General features: G+C 67.1%; 2 protein-coding genes across 3 annotated transcripts in view; both read left to right on the top strand.

Annotated features, from left to right (window-relative positions):
- The first annotated feature begins 667 nt into the window (after positions 1-667).
- On the top strand, positions 668-10,311 carry NPR1 (natriuretic peptide receptor 1). Of its 2 annotated transcripts, XM_054182908.1 has the most exons (21): positions 668-1,379; positions 2,551-2,750; positions 3,576-3,689; positions 4,227-4,362; positions 4,468-4,559; positions 4,634-4,769; positions 4,859-4,943; positions 5,049-5,169; positions 5,242-5,316; positions 5,418-5,495; positions 5,610-5,714; positions 5,862-5,933; positions 6,032-6,191; positions 6,277-6,432; positions 7,062-7,230; positions 7,314-7,460; positions 8,046-8,238; positions 8,328-8,502; positions 9,275-9,373; positions 9,491-9,582; positions 10,021-10,310. In XM_054182908.1, the coding sequence occupies exons 1-21, from the start codon at positions 686-688 to the stop codon at positions 10,081-10,083; spliced, it is 3,162 nt and encodes a 1,053-aa protein (XP_054038883.1). In that variant the 5' UTR covers positions 668-685; the 3' UTR covers positions 10,084-10,310. The 2 variants fall into 2 exon arrangements, with proteins under 2 accessions (XP_054038883.1, XP_054038884.1); XM_054182909.1 differs by lacking the exon at positions 7,314-7,460 and having other exon boundaries at positions 10,021-10,311.
- A 1,200-nt stretch (positions 10,312-11,511) lies between these two features.
- INTS3 (integrator complex subunit 3) overlaps positions 11,512-13,626 on the top strand; it is a 43,498-nt gene continuing 41,383 nt past the window's right edge. Inside the window, exon 1 of the mRNA XM_054182626.1 lies at positions 11,512-11,790. Within this exon, the coding sequence (XP_054038601.1) occupies positions 11,701-11,790 (90 nt within the window). The 5' untranslated portion in view covers positions 11,512-11,700. The remainder of the gene's footprint in view (positions 11,791-13,626) is intronic.

Here is a 13,626-nt window from a genome sequence, read left to right as displayed (position 1 = left end):
TCGCGCGTGTCCCCGGGTGCCCGGCGTCTCCCGCAACGCCCGGACCCACCAGTGTCCCCCCTCCCAGCGCTGCGCGTGTCCCCGAGAGCCCCCGGAGCGGCATCTACTCGGGGTCACCCCCCACCACCACCCCCGTTCCACCGGGACGTGGGGCAGGAGCTCCCACGAGTGAGGATTTGGGGGGGGGTGCAGAGATGCCCGACATCCCCCCGGGGTCGCCCAAAGCCTGGACGGGGAGGGGGGGCTGCGTGGGGGACGCGGGCTGCGGGACGTTCCCTGCTGATGAGTTTGTCTGGTCTCAGCCCCCCACGGGCGACCGTGTCACAGAGTGATTTGGGGCGGGGGGTGCAGACCCTGGGTGGCCGCGGTAGCCGCGACACGCCGGGACACGCCGCCCGGCGTGTCGCGGCTACCGTGGCCACCAGCCCCATCCCGCTAGCCCACCGGCTTCCCACGGGTGGGCATATCCACACCCACCACCGGGCGGCCCCATCCTCCCTCCCGGGTGCCTCGGTGGCCACCGTGGGAGGCGGCAAGGAAGGAGTTAAGCTCGGTGTGGCTGATAACGGCCCTTTGTGTCACCGGAGAGAGAAAAGGGGGGGGTTGGAAAAGGAAGGGCTCAGCCCCGTCACGGGGGAGGGGGGGGGTGTGGGAGGAGGGGGGGGAAAGCCACTCTCCGTGGGCGATGCTGGCGGTGCTGGCCGTGCTCTGCGGCGCGGTGACGGCGGTGGCGGCGGTGGCGGCCACGACGGGGACAACGGCGCTGACTTTAGCGGTGGTGTTGCCCGAACGCAACCTCACCTACCCGTGGGCTTGGCCACGAGTGGGGCCGGCGGTTCGTTTAGCGGCCGCCGCCGTTAACGCCCGGCCTGATTTATTACCCGGGTTTACCTTAGGGTGGGTTTTCGGTAGCAGCGAGGACCGGCACGGCGTTTGCTCCGAAATGGCCGCGCCGTTGGCCGCCGTCGACCTACGGCTGGCTCATCACCCCGCCGCTTTTCTGGGACCCGGTTGCGTCTACACGGCGGCCCCGGTGGCCCGGTTCACTAGCCACTGGCGGCTACCCCTGGTGACGGCGGGCGCCGAAGCCCACGGCTTCGACGACAAGCGGGAGCAGTTCGGGCTGACCACCCGCGCCGGCCCCAGCCACCGCAAACTGGGCGAACTGGGCGTGCAGCTCCACCGCCGCTTCAACTGGACCCGGCGGGCTTTGCTGGTGTACTGGGACGAGAAAGTGGACGACCGGCCGTACTTCTTCGCCGCCGAGGGGCTGTACGTCCAGCTGCCCACCCTGCGCAACCTCACCGTCATGGACGTCGTCTTCCGCGACGGCGGCAACTTCTCCTTCATCATCCAGGAGATCAAGCAGAAGGGGCGCAGTGAGTGACGGAAGGGGGGGATGCACCGGTTTGGGGGGAGGGGGTCTTGCCGTGCACCGGCTCCGGGGGACACATTGGGATGGTCGTGGGGGGGGAAACTGCACGGGTGGGCAACGGCTCCACATGGGTGTGTGCAGCTCAACACGGCTCCACGCCGGTGTTCGTGGTGCTACACGGCTCTGCACGGTTCTGCCCAAGTGTGCACAGGTGTGCGCAGCTCGGCACAGCCCCACACGGGTGTTCGTGGTGCCACACGGGTGTGCGCAGCTCGGCACAGCCCCACACGGGTGTTCGTGGCGCTACACGGCTCTGCACGGCTGTACACGGCTCTGCACAGCTGTTCATGGCACTACACGGGTGTGCCCAGCCCCACACGGGTGTCCATGGCGGTGCACGGCTGCGTCTGGCTCTGCACAGCTGCGCACACACACGTCGCACGACCGCACACGCGTGTGCTGCCCCCGATCCGCCCCCCCAGGCCCCTGCCCCACGCCGTGCCCCACCGGGAGCTGCTCAGCATGGTCGCCCGCCCCGCTCCCCTCCATCCCGGTGTCCTGGGCTGCCTCCGTCCCCGTCCCCCGGAGCCGTCCCAGGTGGCACCAGGGCAGCGGGTGCCAACAGGGCTGGCACCGGGTGGGTGGCATCCGGCCGTCCCCGGCCTCGCCATCTTGCTGCTGAGCCTCGGCGGGCGCTACTTCGGGTCACCAGGGTCCCGGTGGGTGGCACGGCCATGGCCCCATGCCGGGCAGCACCTGGGGGTCCCATGGGCACCATGACCCCGTGACAAAGGGGACCCCAGTGGCAGGGCAGGGGGCACCCAGCGGGGTCACCACGCCACCCAGAATCAATCTCTGCCGGCGATCTGGGCCGCAGGGAGGAGGAAACGGAGTCGGGAAAACAGGAAACCTCGGCCCGGCGCCCGCGGCGGAGGGCAGAGACGGGCAGGGCACGGAGCGGGGGGGACAGGCAGCCGGGTTGGGGACCCCCCCTGCTCCCCGGCATCCGCCCGCGGGACCCACCGCACGTCCCCTCCCGCATGAACTGGGGACCTCCTGGGATGGCAGGCTGGGGTCTCCCAGGGATGGTGGGGTCTCGGGGTCCCCCAGGCACGAGGGGGTCGTGGGCGGAGGGGGGGTGTCTCGGGGTGCCTGAGCCGTCTCGTCCCGTGCAGTCGTCTACGTGTGCTGCGCCCCGGAGACGCTGCGGGAGCTGATGCTGCAGGCGGGGCGCGAGGGGCTGACCCACGGCGACTACGCCTTCTTCTACATCGACATCTTCGGGGCCAGCCTGCAGGGCAGCCGCTTCCCCGAGCCCCAGCGGCCGTGGAAGAGGGGGGACCGCCACGATGCCAGCGCCCGGCAAGCCTTCGAGGTGAGCCCAGGGCACTGCACGGGCACCCACATACGTGCACATGGGCACCCACCCGCATGTACGTGGCCATGGGCACCCAACACACACATGTGTGCATGGCCATGGGCACCAACCCACGTGTGCATGGCCACGGGCACCCACTGCACACACGTGGCCATGGGCACGGGCACCCACCATGCACACGTGTGCATGGCCACAGGCACCCACCCACATGTGCATGGCCACGGGCACTCACCACACATGGGTGTCCATGGGCACGGGCACCCACATGCGTGTCCATGGCCATGGGCACCCACATACATGTCCATGGCCATGGGCACCCACCACACACGTGTGCATGGCCACAGGCACCCACCCACACGGGCATGGGCATGGGCACCCACCCCACATGGGTGTCCATGGGCACGGACACCCACCCTTGTATACATGGGTACGGACACCACCCACGTGTCCATGGCCACGGGCGCCCAACCACCTGTACATGGCCATGGGCACCCACCACCCACACGGGCACCCACCCACCACCCACACGGGCACGGGCACCCACCCCCCATGTGTGCATGGCCACAGGCACCCACCCCGTGTGTGCACGGGTGCCCACCCCCATGCACAGCCCCCGGGACGGGGCATGGGGGGCAGTGGGTGCCGGAGCAGCCCCCGTCCCCCCCTGCTTGCCGCTGGCGGCCACTGTGGAGGAAGGAGCTGCCACTGATGGCCGCGGGTCCCAGCTCCGGCACTGGTGGGCCGTTGACAGGCCGGGCAGGAGGGCAGCCCGAGACCCCCAGGGTCCCCGTCCCCGCTGCCAGCCACTGTCCCCCGGCCCAGGCTGTCACCATCATCACCTACAAGGAGCCCGAAAACCCTGAGTACCAGCCCTTCCTGGCACGGCTGAAGGAGGAGGCGCTTGCCCACTTCAACTTCTCCATGAAGGACGGCTTGGTGGGATGTGGGGCGGTGGCACTGGGAAAGCTGGGGGGCGTGGGGCTAAGGGGGGCACAGGAGGGAGCAGGGGCTGATGGGTGACGTGGGATGGAGCTGGGGACAAGGGGACACAGGATAGAGCTGGAGCTGCTGGGGGACCTGGGATGGTGCTGGGGACAGGTGGGACACGGGATGCAACTGGAGGTTCTGGGGGATGTGGCATGGAACTGGGACTGCTGGGGGACACTGGATTAAGCTGGGGACAAGGGGACATGGGATGGAGCTGGGGACAAGGGACGTGGGATGGAGCTGGAGTTGTTGGGGGACATGGGATGGAGGTGGGGACAAGGGACGTGGGATGGAGCTGGAGCTCCTGGGGCACATGGGATGGAACTGGGGACATGGGGACAAGGGGACATGGGATGGAGGCAGCGGCACAGGATGGAGCTGAGGCCGCTTGGGACAAGGAGGTGCGGGATGATCTGGGGCTGGTGGGGATGTGGGGACGGGCACCCCCGGCTGCGCCCCGTCCCCAAACCGTCTCCGTGCCCCCAGATGAACTTCATCGCGGCCGCCTTCCACGACGGGGTGCTGCTCTATGCCCAGGCCCTCAACGAGACACTGGAGCGGGGTGGCTCCGTCACCAACGCCTCCGCCATCACCCGCCAGATGTGGAACCGCACCTTCTACGGTGAGCCCCGCCCCCGTCCCGCCAGGCACCCACCTGCCCCGCTCCCAGGGTGATATTTTGGGCTTGGAGCCCCCACCCATGGGCTGGGGTCCCCTCCGTCCCCAGGCGTCACCGGCTTCCTGAAGATCGATGAGAACGGGGACCGGGAGAGCGACTATTCCCTGTGGGACATGGACCCGGCACGGGGCGACTTCCAGGTGAGCCCCGGCGCGGGGGCAGCTGGTCCCGCGGGGCGGCCGGGGGCCTCCTCCCACCCATTTCTCGCCCCAAGATCGTGGCCAACTACAACGGCACCACCAAGAAGATCCAGATGGTGCCGGGGCGCGAGATCCACTGGCCGGGGAACGTGGTCCCCTCCGACGTCCCCCCCTGTGGCTTCGATAACAGCGACCCGCTGTGCCGCAAAGGTGGGTGGTGTCCGGGGGGGACACACACAACGCGGGACCCCCAACCCAGGCACCCGCCAGCCCCTCACCACCCCTTTCTCGCTCTGCAGCCAACCTGTCCACCCTGGAGGTCCTGTCCCTCGTGGTCAGCCTGATCCTCCTGGCCATCACCGTCACCTCCTTCTTCATCTACAGGTAGGGTACCGGCTTGGGGAGGGACCTCCCCACTGATGTCCCCGGCGGTGGCGGGACCGGGGAGGGGGGGACATGGCGGGGTCTCACCCTGCCCTCCCGGCGCAGGAAGCTGCAGCTGGAGAAGGAGCTGGCGGCCGAGCTGTGGCGTATCCGCTGGGAGGATGTGCAGATGAGCAGCTTGGAGAAACACCTCCGGAGCGCCGGCAGCAAGCTCACCCTCTCCCTGGTGAGCACCCATGCCGTCCCCAGCCCTGCCCCGGGGACAGGGACCGGGCTCACCCCACCTCCCTTCCCGCAGAGGGGCTCCAACTACGGCTCGCTGATGACCACGGAGGGGCAGTTCCAGGTCTACGCCAAGACGGCATATTACAAGGTATGGGAGCAGGGATGGGAACCCACCATCCGACTGGGCACCCACCACCCCACCAGGCACCCCTGAGCCCACCGGGCACCCACCACCCCGTGTCTCCCCAGGGCAACCTCGTGGCCGTGAAGCACCTCAACCGCAAGCGCATCGAGCTGACACGCAAGGTCTTGTTCGAGCTGAAGCACGTAGGTGGACCCCGGCTCAGCGCCGCGTGGTGGGATGGGGGTGCCCAGCCCAGCGTCCCCCTGGGTGGGGTGGGACATGGCGGGAGCCCGGTCTCATACCCTGCTCCCCCTTAGATGCGGGATGTCCAAAACGAGCATCTGACCCGCTTTATCGGTGCCTGCACTGACCCCCCCAACATCTGCATCCTGACCGAGTACTGCCCACGCGGGAGCCTCCAGGTACCACTGGGGTCCCTGCTACCCGTCACCCAGCCTTGGGGCTGCCCAGCGTGGGAAGGAGCCGACTGCAGGGGGCAGATGGATGTTGTTCCCCATCCCGAGACCATCCATGGTGGGGGGACGTCAATGTGACCCTCGTGTCCCCAGGACATCTTGGAGAACGAGAGCATCACGCTGGACTGGATGTTCCGCTATTCCCTCACCCATGACATCGTCAAGGTATTGCATCGGTTCCCACCAGGAAACCAGTTCCCACGGGGTCCCCGGTTCCCACGGAGGGGGTGACAACCAGGTCCAACCGCTCTCCGCCCCGCCAGGGGATGCAGTTCCTGCACAATGGGGTGATCGTCTCCCACGGGAACCTCAAGTCCTCCAACTGCGTGGTGGACAGCCGCTTCGTCCTGAAGATCACCGACTACGGGCTGGAGAGCTTCCGCGTGGCCCCCGACGGCGAGGACTCCCACGCGCTCTTCGCCAGTGAGCACCCTGCCCAGCCCCAGCCCCAGGAGCAGCCCCCGCCTGGGGTCCCTGCCCGGGCTGAGTCCCCTCCCTGGTGGCACAGAGAAGCTGTGGACGGCGCCGGAGCTGCTGCGGATGGAGTCACCGCCGGCCCGCGGCACGCAGAAGGGCGACGTTTACAGCTTTGGCATCATCCTGCAAGAGATCGCCCTGCGCAATGGTGTCTTCTATGTGGAGGGGCTGGACCTGAGCCCCAAAGGTGAGCAGGAGGGCTGGGGTGATGGGGCCAGGGACCTGTTGATGGGCGATTGGACCAACTGATGGGTGCTTGGCCCCACTGATGGGTGATTGGACCAGCTGATGGGTGCTTAGACCCACTGTGATGGGTTCTTCGACCTGCTGATGGGTTATTGGACCAGCTGATGGGCTTGTGGCCTTGCTGATGGTGCTTGGACCTTCTGATGGGTGCTATGACCTGCTGTGATGGGTGCTTAGCCCCACTAATGAGTTGTTGGACCTGCTGTGACAGGTTCTTGGATCAGCTGATGGGTTGTTGGCTTCGCTGATGCGTTGTATGACCTGCTGATGGGTGCCTGAACCTGCTGATGGGTGCTTGGACCAGATGAAGGGTGCTTGAACCAACTGATGGAGATTGGACCAGCTGATGGGTGATTGGCCTCACCTGATGGGTGCTTGGACATGCTGTGATGGGTGCTTAGCCCTGCTGATGTGTTATTGGACCAGCTGATGGGTTCTTGGACCAGCTGAGGGGTGGTTGGCCTTGCTGATGGATGCTTGGACCTGTGATGGGTGCTTGGAACTGCTCCCGAGTGGTTGGTCCTGCTGTGATGGGTGGTTGGACCCGCTGATGGTTTCTTGGCCCCGCAGAGATCATTGAGCGGGTGAAGAGCGGGGAGCGCCCCAGCTTCCGCCCCTCGGCCAACGTGGGGTGCCACATGGAGGAGCTGGGCCAGCTGATGCAGCACTGCTGGGCCGAGGACGTCCTGGAGCGCCCCGACTTCAACCAGATCAAGGTCCAGCTGCGCAAGTTCAACAGGTACCTTGGCCTCCCTCAGCCTCAGGGGTGATGGGTGACCCCGAAAAGGGCCTCCCAGGTGGGTGCTCACCCCCTGCCCGCAGGGAGAGCAGCAGCAACATCCTGGACAACCTGCTGTCACGCATGGAGCAGTACGCCAACAACCTGGAGGAGCTGGTGGAGGAGCGAACCCAAGCCTACCTGGAGGAGAAGCGCAAGGCTGAGGCTCTGCTCTACCAGATCCTGCCCCAGTGAGCACCGGGGGGAGCCCGGCCTTCTCTGCACCCCCCCACTGCCGGGCACCCCGGGGCACCACACGGGCATCCCCTGCCTGCCCCCAGGCTGGGATTCCCCATGGGTGTCCTGCATGGCTGGGGTGGGGACCCCAAGGACCCCCACGTGGCTTGGGGCTGGGGGTGTTTGGAGGGGCTGGGGATCCCCTGGGGACCCCAAGGACCCCCATGTGGCTTGGGGCTGGGGGTGATTGGAGGAACTGGGGACCCCCCCAGGATGCTGCATGGCGCAGGGTACCTGGAGGGGCCAGGGACCCCTGACTGGTTCAGGGCTGGGGGTGCTTGGAGGGCTGGAGACCCCGAGGACCCTCTGCCATGGCTCTGTGGGGCTCGGGGTACCTAAAGGGGTCAGGGATGATCCTGGGGGATGGTCCTCGGAGGAACCAGGGACAACCCTGGCCCCTCATCATGGCTCAGGGCTGGGGGTCCTCAGAGGGCTGGAGACCCCCGGCACGGCTGGAGGCTGGGGACTGGGGACGCCATGCCCCCAGGAGGGGCTGGGGGGCTGTGCCCCCCCCACTCACATCCCGCCTGCCCCCCCAGCTCGGTGGCGGAGCAGCTGAAGCGGGGGGAGACGGTGCAGGCAGAGGCCTTCGACAGCGTCACCATCTACTTCAGCGACATCGTGGGCTTCACGGCGCTGTCGGCCGAGAGCACCCCCATGCAGGTGGTGACGCTGCTCAACGACCTCTACACCTGCTTCGACGCCATCATCGACAACTTCGACGTCTACAAGGTGAAGACGCGCGTGAACACGCACGAACACAGGGCAACGCTGGACGCCCCAGAGCTGGCGTTGCACCCATGGCGTGTCCCCCTACCCAGGTGGAGACGATCGGGGATGCCTACATGGTGGTGTCGGGGCTGCCGGTGCGCAATGGCAAGCTGCACGCCCGCGAGGTTGCCCGCATGGCCCTGGCGCTGCTGGACGCCGTCCGCTCCTTCCGCATCCGCCACCGGCCCCAGCAGCAGCTCAAGCTGCGCATCGGCATCCACACGGGTCAGCGGGGACGGGGGAGCGCGGGGACAGGGCAGCTGTATGGGACAGGGGGGACAGGGATGGGGACATGGCACCCCATGGGTCAGCAGGGATGGGGATGGGGACATGGCATCCACATGGGTTGACGGGGACGGGGACAGGGCACCCCATGGGTCAGCAGGGACAGGGACAGGGCAGCTGTACGGGACAGTGGGGACAGGGATGGGGACAGGGCACCCCATGGGTCAGCGGGGATGGGGATGGGGACAGGGCACCCCATGGGTCAGCGGGGATGGGGACAGGGACATGGCATCCACACGGGTTGACGGGGATGGGGACAGGGCACCCCATGGGTCAGTGGAGATGGGGACGGGGACAGGGCACCCCATGGGTCAGCGGGGACAGGGACAGGGCAGCTGTACGGGACAGTGGGGACAGGGATGGGGACAGGGCACCCCATGGGTCAGCGGCGATGGGGACGGGGACATGGCATCCACACGGGTTGACGGGGACAGGGCACCCCATGGGTCAGCGGCGATGGGGACAGGGACATGGCATCCACACGGGTCAGTGGGGACGGGGACATGGCATCCACATGCGGACAGGGACAAGGCAGCCACATGGGACAGCAGGGACGGGGACGAGGGCATGGCACCCCACGGGTCAGCGGGGACGGGGACAAAGTCAGCGGAGATGGGGACATGGCACCTACATGGGTGGGAGCCCCCGGCGAGGGGGGTCAGGACTGGGGACCAGCGTCGGGGGGGGGGGGGGCTCACTGGGTGTCCCCCAGGACCCGTCTGCGCCGGCGTCGTGGGTCTCAAGATGCCGCGGTACTGCCTCTTCGGGGACACGGTGAACACGGCCTCGCGCATGGAGTCCAACGGGGAAGGTGAGGGGCCAGGCACCCGTGGGTGCTGCCGGGGCTGGGAGGAGGCTGGGCACCCATGGGTGCTGCTGGGGGGGCTGCTGCACCCCCATGGGTGCTGAGGGTGCCGCCTCCCGCCAGCCCTGAAGATCCACATCTCGGCGGTGACCAAGGCGGTGCTGGAGGAGTTCGGCTGCTTCGAGCTGGAGCTGCGGGGTGACGTGGAGATGAAGGTGACACCCCCCCCCCCGCCACGGCCTCCCAACAGCCCTGCCTCCCCCCCCCCCCCCGGTGGCTGCCCCAGGGGGGGTCCCCCGCAGCTGGGTCCCCCCCCTCTGCATCCTCATCCCGCAGCCCCGCTGAGGAAATGGGCCCCCCCCCCCGACCCCCCCTGCACCCCAACTCCTGGGGCAATGGGTCCCCCCCTGCACCCTGATCCCCCCCACACCCCAACCACTGAGGAAATACCCCCCCCCCCCGCACCCCCATCCTTGAGGCAATGACACCCCCCCCCCCGCACCCCATCCCCTGGGGCAATGGGATACCCCCCTGCACCCAAACCTGCTGCGGGAACGCCCCCCCCCACGCCCCCCGGTCCCGGGGACAATGCCCGCCCCCCGCACCCCAGCCCCCCCCGCACCCCTTTCACGCCGCCCCCCCTCTCTCGGCAGGGCAAGGGGAAGATGCGGACCTACTGGCTGCTGGGGGAGCGGGGGGGCAGCACCCGCGGCTGACCCCTCCCCAGCAGCACCCAGGGCCCGCGGGGCCGTGCCCGGTGTCACCGTCAAGGGCCTCCCCGGGCCGGGGGGCACCGCCAGGGGCTGGGCGCCCCCCCCGCACCGCGCTCCCCAGGCTGGACCCCGACTGTCCCGGGGGGGTCCCCAACCCCCAGCAGCCCCGCGGCAGGAGGAGGAGCAGGGCCGAGGCCGGCGGGGCGGGGGGGACACTTCCGTGGGGACGTTGGGGGGGGGACACTCGGGGGGCCGGGGACACCCCCAGGCCCCGGGCGGGGGTCACTAGAGCTCTAATTTTTGTAATAAAGCTGGTGTGTACGCACTCGCCGTGGGTCTCGGTGGGGGCTGGGGGGGGGGGCCTCGGGAGGGGACTTTGCAAGAGGGGGGCACCCCGGGCGGGGGGGATCTTTCCAGGGGGGGCTCCGTGGTGCCAGAGCAGCCGGGACGGGGCGGCTGCCACGGTGTGGGGAAGGGGCTGGGGGGGACAAGGGCAGAGGATGAGGGGGCTGCCCCGGGGGAGGGAGAGGGGGGGTCCCGGCGAGGCACGCCCCGGGGGGGTCCCGGGGGGTCCTGAGGCTGCCGGGGTCCCGGCGATGCATGTTCCGGGGGGGTCCCGAGGTCCCCAGGGGGTCCCGGCCGTCCCCGACCCGGGGGTTTCTCGGGGGGTCCCGGGGGGTCCCGGCCGCACGCGGCGCCCCGGGAGCGGGAGGGCGGAGCGTCCGCCCGGGGCAGGTCCCGCCCCCGCCTCCCCATTGGCCGACCCGCTCCCCGAGGCCCCGCCCCCTCCGCGGCCTGCTGCCCGCGCTGTCACTCCGAGCCCACTCCCTGCTGCCATTGGCCAGGAGGCGGAAGGGGGCGGGAGCTTCCGGCCGCCCCGCGCTTCCTCTTCCCCCCGGGCTCTCCCGTCCCTCTCCCAGTGACTTCCGGTCGGCGGCGCTGGGCGGGGGGCGCGGAGCCGCCGCTCCCCTCCCCCCGGCACCGAGACACCCCCCCCGCCTCCCGGCGGAGCCCCCCCGGCCCCGGCGGCAGCCGCAGCGCCCGCCCCGCCTCGCCCCGGGGGACCTGTCACCCCCGGCACCGCGGCGGGCCACCCCCGGGACCCCCCCACCCTCACCGCAGGCCTCCCCCGGGGGGCTCCTTTCCCGCGGGCCTCCTCTGGCACGGCCGACGGGGACCCCCTGCCCGCCCCGGGACCCCCTTCCCCACAGCTCCCCCCCCGGATCCCTCCATAACCCCCACCCTGCCCCACAGCACCCTCCCGTAGGGCCCCCCACCCCGAGCACAGGCCCCCCAGCAAGGCCGCAGGGCCCCGGTCTGCCCTAGTCAAAGAGCAGCCCCTCTGCCCCTGTGAAGGGGAGACAGCCCTCCGACCCCCTGTACCGCCCCCCCTCGGGGTGAAGCCCCTGAGGTGCCCCCGTCCCCTCCACCCCATTGCAGGAGTGGGGGGGGTGCTCCGGAGGGGGGCTATATCCCATAAACACCCCCCCTCCCCTCCTCCTACGAGGAAGCGCTGGGTGGGGGGGATCGCCAAGGAAAAAGGGGGGGCTCCTCTCAGGCCAAGCCCCCTGGATAGGAGCTGCCCTGCCCCCTCTCCCCGCCCCCTCCCCCCCCCCAGCCATGGAAATGCAGAAGGGGAAGGGGGGAACAGCAGGAGGAGGGAAGTTGCTGGTCTCCACTCTTCTGGATGCCAAGGATGAGTTGGAGGAGGTAGGTGCCTGGGGCTGGGGGCAGGGGCGGGCTCCAGGGGGTGGGTTATGGGCTCGGGGGGGGGACACAGGCTGCTCCCCTTGCCCAGCCCGGTGCAGGGAGGGGGCTCGGTCTAAGCAAAACCCACCTCACAGCCCCGGGGCCCCTGCGTGCCTCACCCCAGCCCCGCTTGCAGGGTGCGGAGTGGGGTTATGAAGGCTGAGCACCGATAGAACTCATCACCCCAGTGGCCGGGAAACTTTCTGACCAGTGTTCACCGGCCCCAGTGTTACATAGCGCTCGTTGTAATACATAGCTGCCCGTTGAGCTTTGTCTGGGAAAAGAGAGATGTTTTTTTTTTACAGGTGGGGAAAGTTTGGGGTCTCCCCAGGACAACTAGGATCTGTTCCTGGTGTGGAGGAGCTGCGGAAGAGCCGCTGCAGGGACCCGAGTGAGGCGGAGACGGTGCTGGGGCCCTTCTGTAACACTGGTTTCCATCTGGCTCGCAGGGTCAGCTCAGCGAGTGCGCGGGGACGTAGGGCCGGCTTCCCCGGTGCCATGGGGGCAGTGATGCTCTCGTGCTCTGCTAGACTTGTGGGAGAGACTGGTTATTTATTGTGTGATGGAAACGAGCGTATTTGGGGCTCGTGAAGCCGTGCAGACAAAAAAAAAATACCATGTTGGGTTTCAATTGCAGGAGAAAAACAGGGTGGTAACTGGAACAACTAGGTCTCAAGGTCTGGAAACTGTCCTTTGCCATTTGGAGTGTATTTATATTCCTTCAAAGCGGTCGTTGGTCCCCGTGTGTGTTTTGGGTCCTGTCCAGGTCTGGACAGAACGTTCCCAGCTTCGGACCCGTGTAACTCTGCGAGCCTGGCATGGCTGGGAACTTCGGTTGGGCTTGGAAATGGGCTCTGGGCTACCGAAGCGGGTCTCCTGGGGTCTGGGTGGCTCCCACCCGGAGCTTTCCTTGAGAACGTCAGGTCTGGAAGGAGCCGGGGGTCAGCGGGTGTGATGGAGATCACGTTTGGCGAAGGTGATGTATCCGAGCAAACAGAAGTCCCAGGAGAAGACTTCCCAGAGATATTTTTATCCAGCAAACCTTCCTCCGGTGCCTCTCTCAAACCACTGGAAAGCAGCGCTTTTGACTAAAAGCTCGGTCAGTTGGGAGAAACTAGTTCGGGTATTAATTATACTCCTGAGCGCTGATGGATTTATTGTCGCAAGTTTCGTGTTTCTTGTGTTAAAAGACTCCAACAAACAGGAAGCGGAACATACACAGGAAAAACCGTGCGTGATCATTGCACGTGGAGTTTTTGCAGTCAACAGGCTGCCATGTTTAGGGAAAAACCTCCTCCGGTCTTTCCTTCTAGCAGTGGTCAGAGCTGCTGGTGGCAGTAATTGAACACATCTGTTTTGGGGCGAAAGATGTGATCGGAAGGACTGGTATATCATAAAAATATATCTCATACCAGGTGGTAACGCGGAGGAATTATCGTCTTGATCCACTGTGGGCTTTGGTAGAGGCAGCAGAGGTTTTTATGGGAGCGTGAAACATTAAACTTGCTCAAAGGTAGAAATACTGTTTTCAAATAACCTCTGTACCTGGCGGTAGCGAGTTGGTGCGTCTCCTGTTTATCCCAAGAAGGGAACAGCAAACCCCGATCCTGCAGGTCCAATGGCAGGTCTCAGCTCAAAGACGTTATTTGACACTTGAAGTTCCTTGCAAAGCTCTTCTGGTGGCTCATTGGCCGCATTATCTGCCAACAAGTTGTCTTGTTTCTCACTGGGATTTTTCAAACTCTGTTTTTTCAGCTGCTGGATCTTGTCCTCCCTTTCAAATAATTCATCTGCTTT

This window comes from Rissa tridactyla, chromosome 23, assembly GCF_028500815.1.
Source record: "Rissa tridactyla isolate bRisTri1 chromosome 23, bRisTri1.patW.cur.20221130, whole genome shotgun sequence".
In the NCBI taxonomy this organism is placed as follows: domain Eukaryota; kingdom Metazoa; phylum Chordata; class Aves; order Charadriiformes; family Laridae; genus Rissa; species Rissa tridactyla.
The sequence above is the reverse complement of the archived record's forward strand: the minus strand, read 5'-3'. Positions and strand labels throughout refer to the sequence as shown.

Coding starts and splice junctions, on each gene's coding strand:
- NPR1 (XM_054182908.1), top strand. CDS start 686: ATGCTGGCGGTGCTGGCCGTGCTCTGCGGCGCGGTGACGGCGGTGGCG. Junction 5,170..5,241: donor GCAAGCTCACCCTCTCCCTG/GTGAGCACCCAT, acceptor CCCTTCCCGCAG/AGGGGCTCCAACTACGGCTC. Junction 5,934..6,031: donor TCACCCATGACATCGTCAAG/GTATTGCATCGG, acceptor CCGCCCCGCCAG/GGGATGCAGTTCCTGCACAA.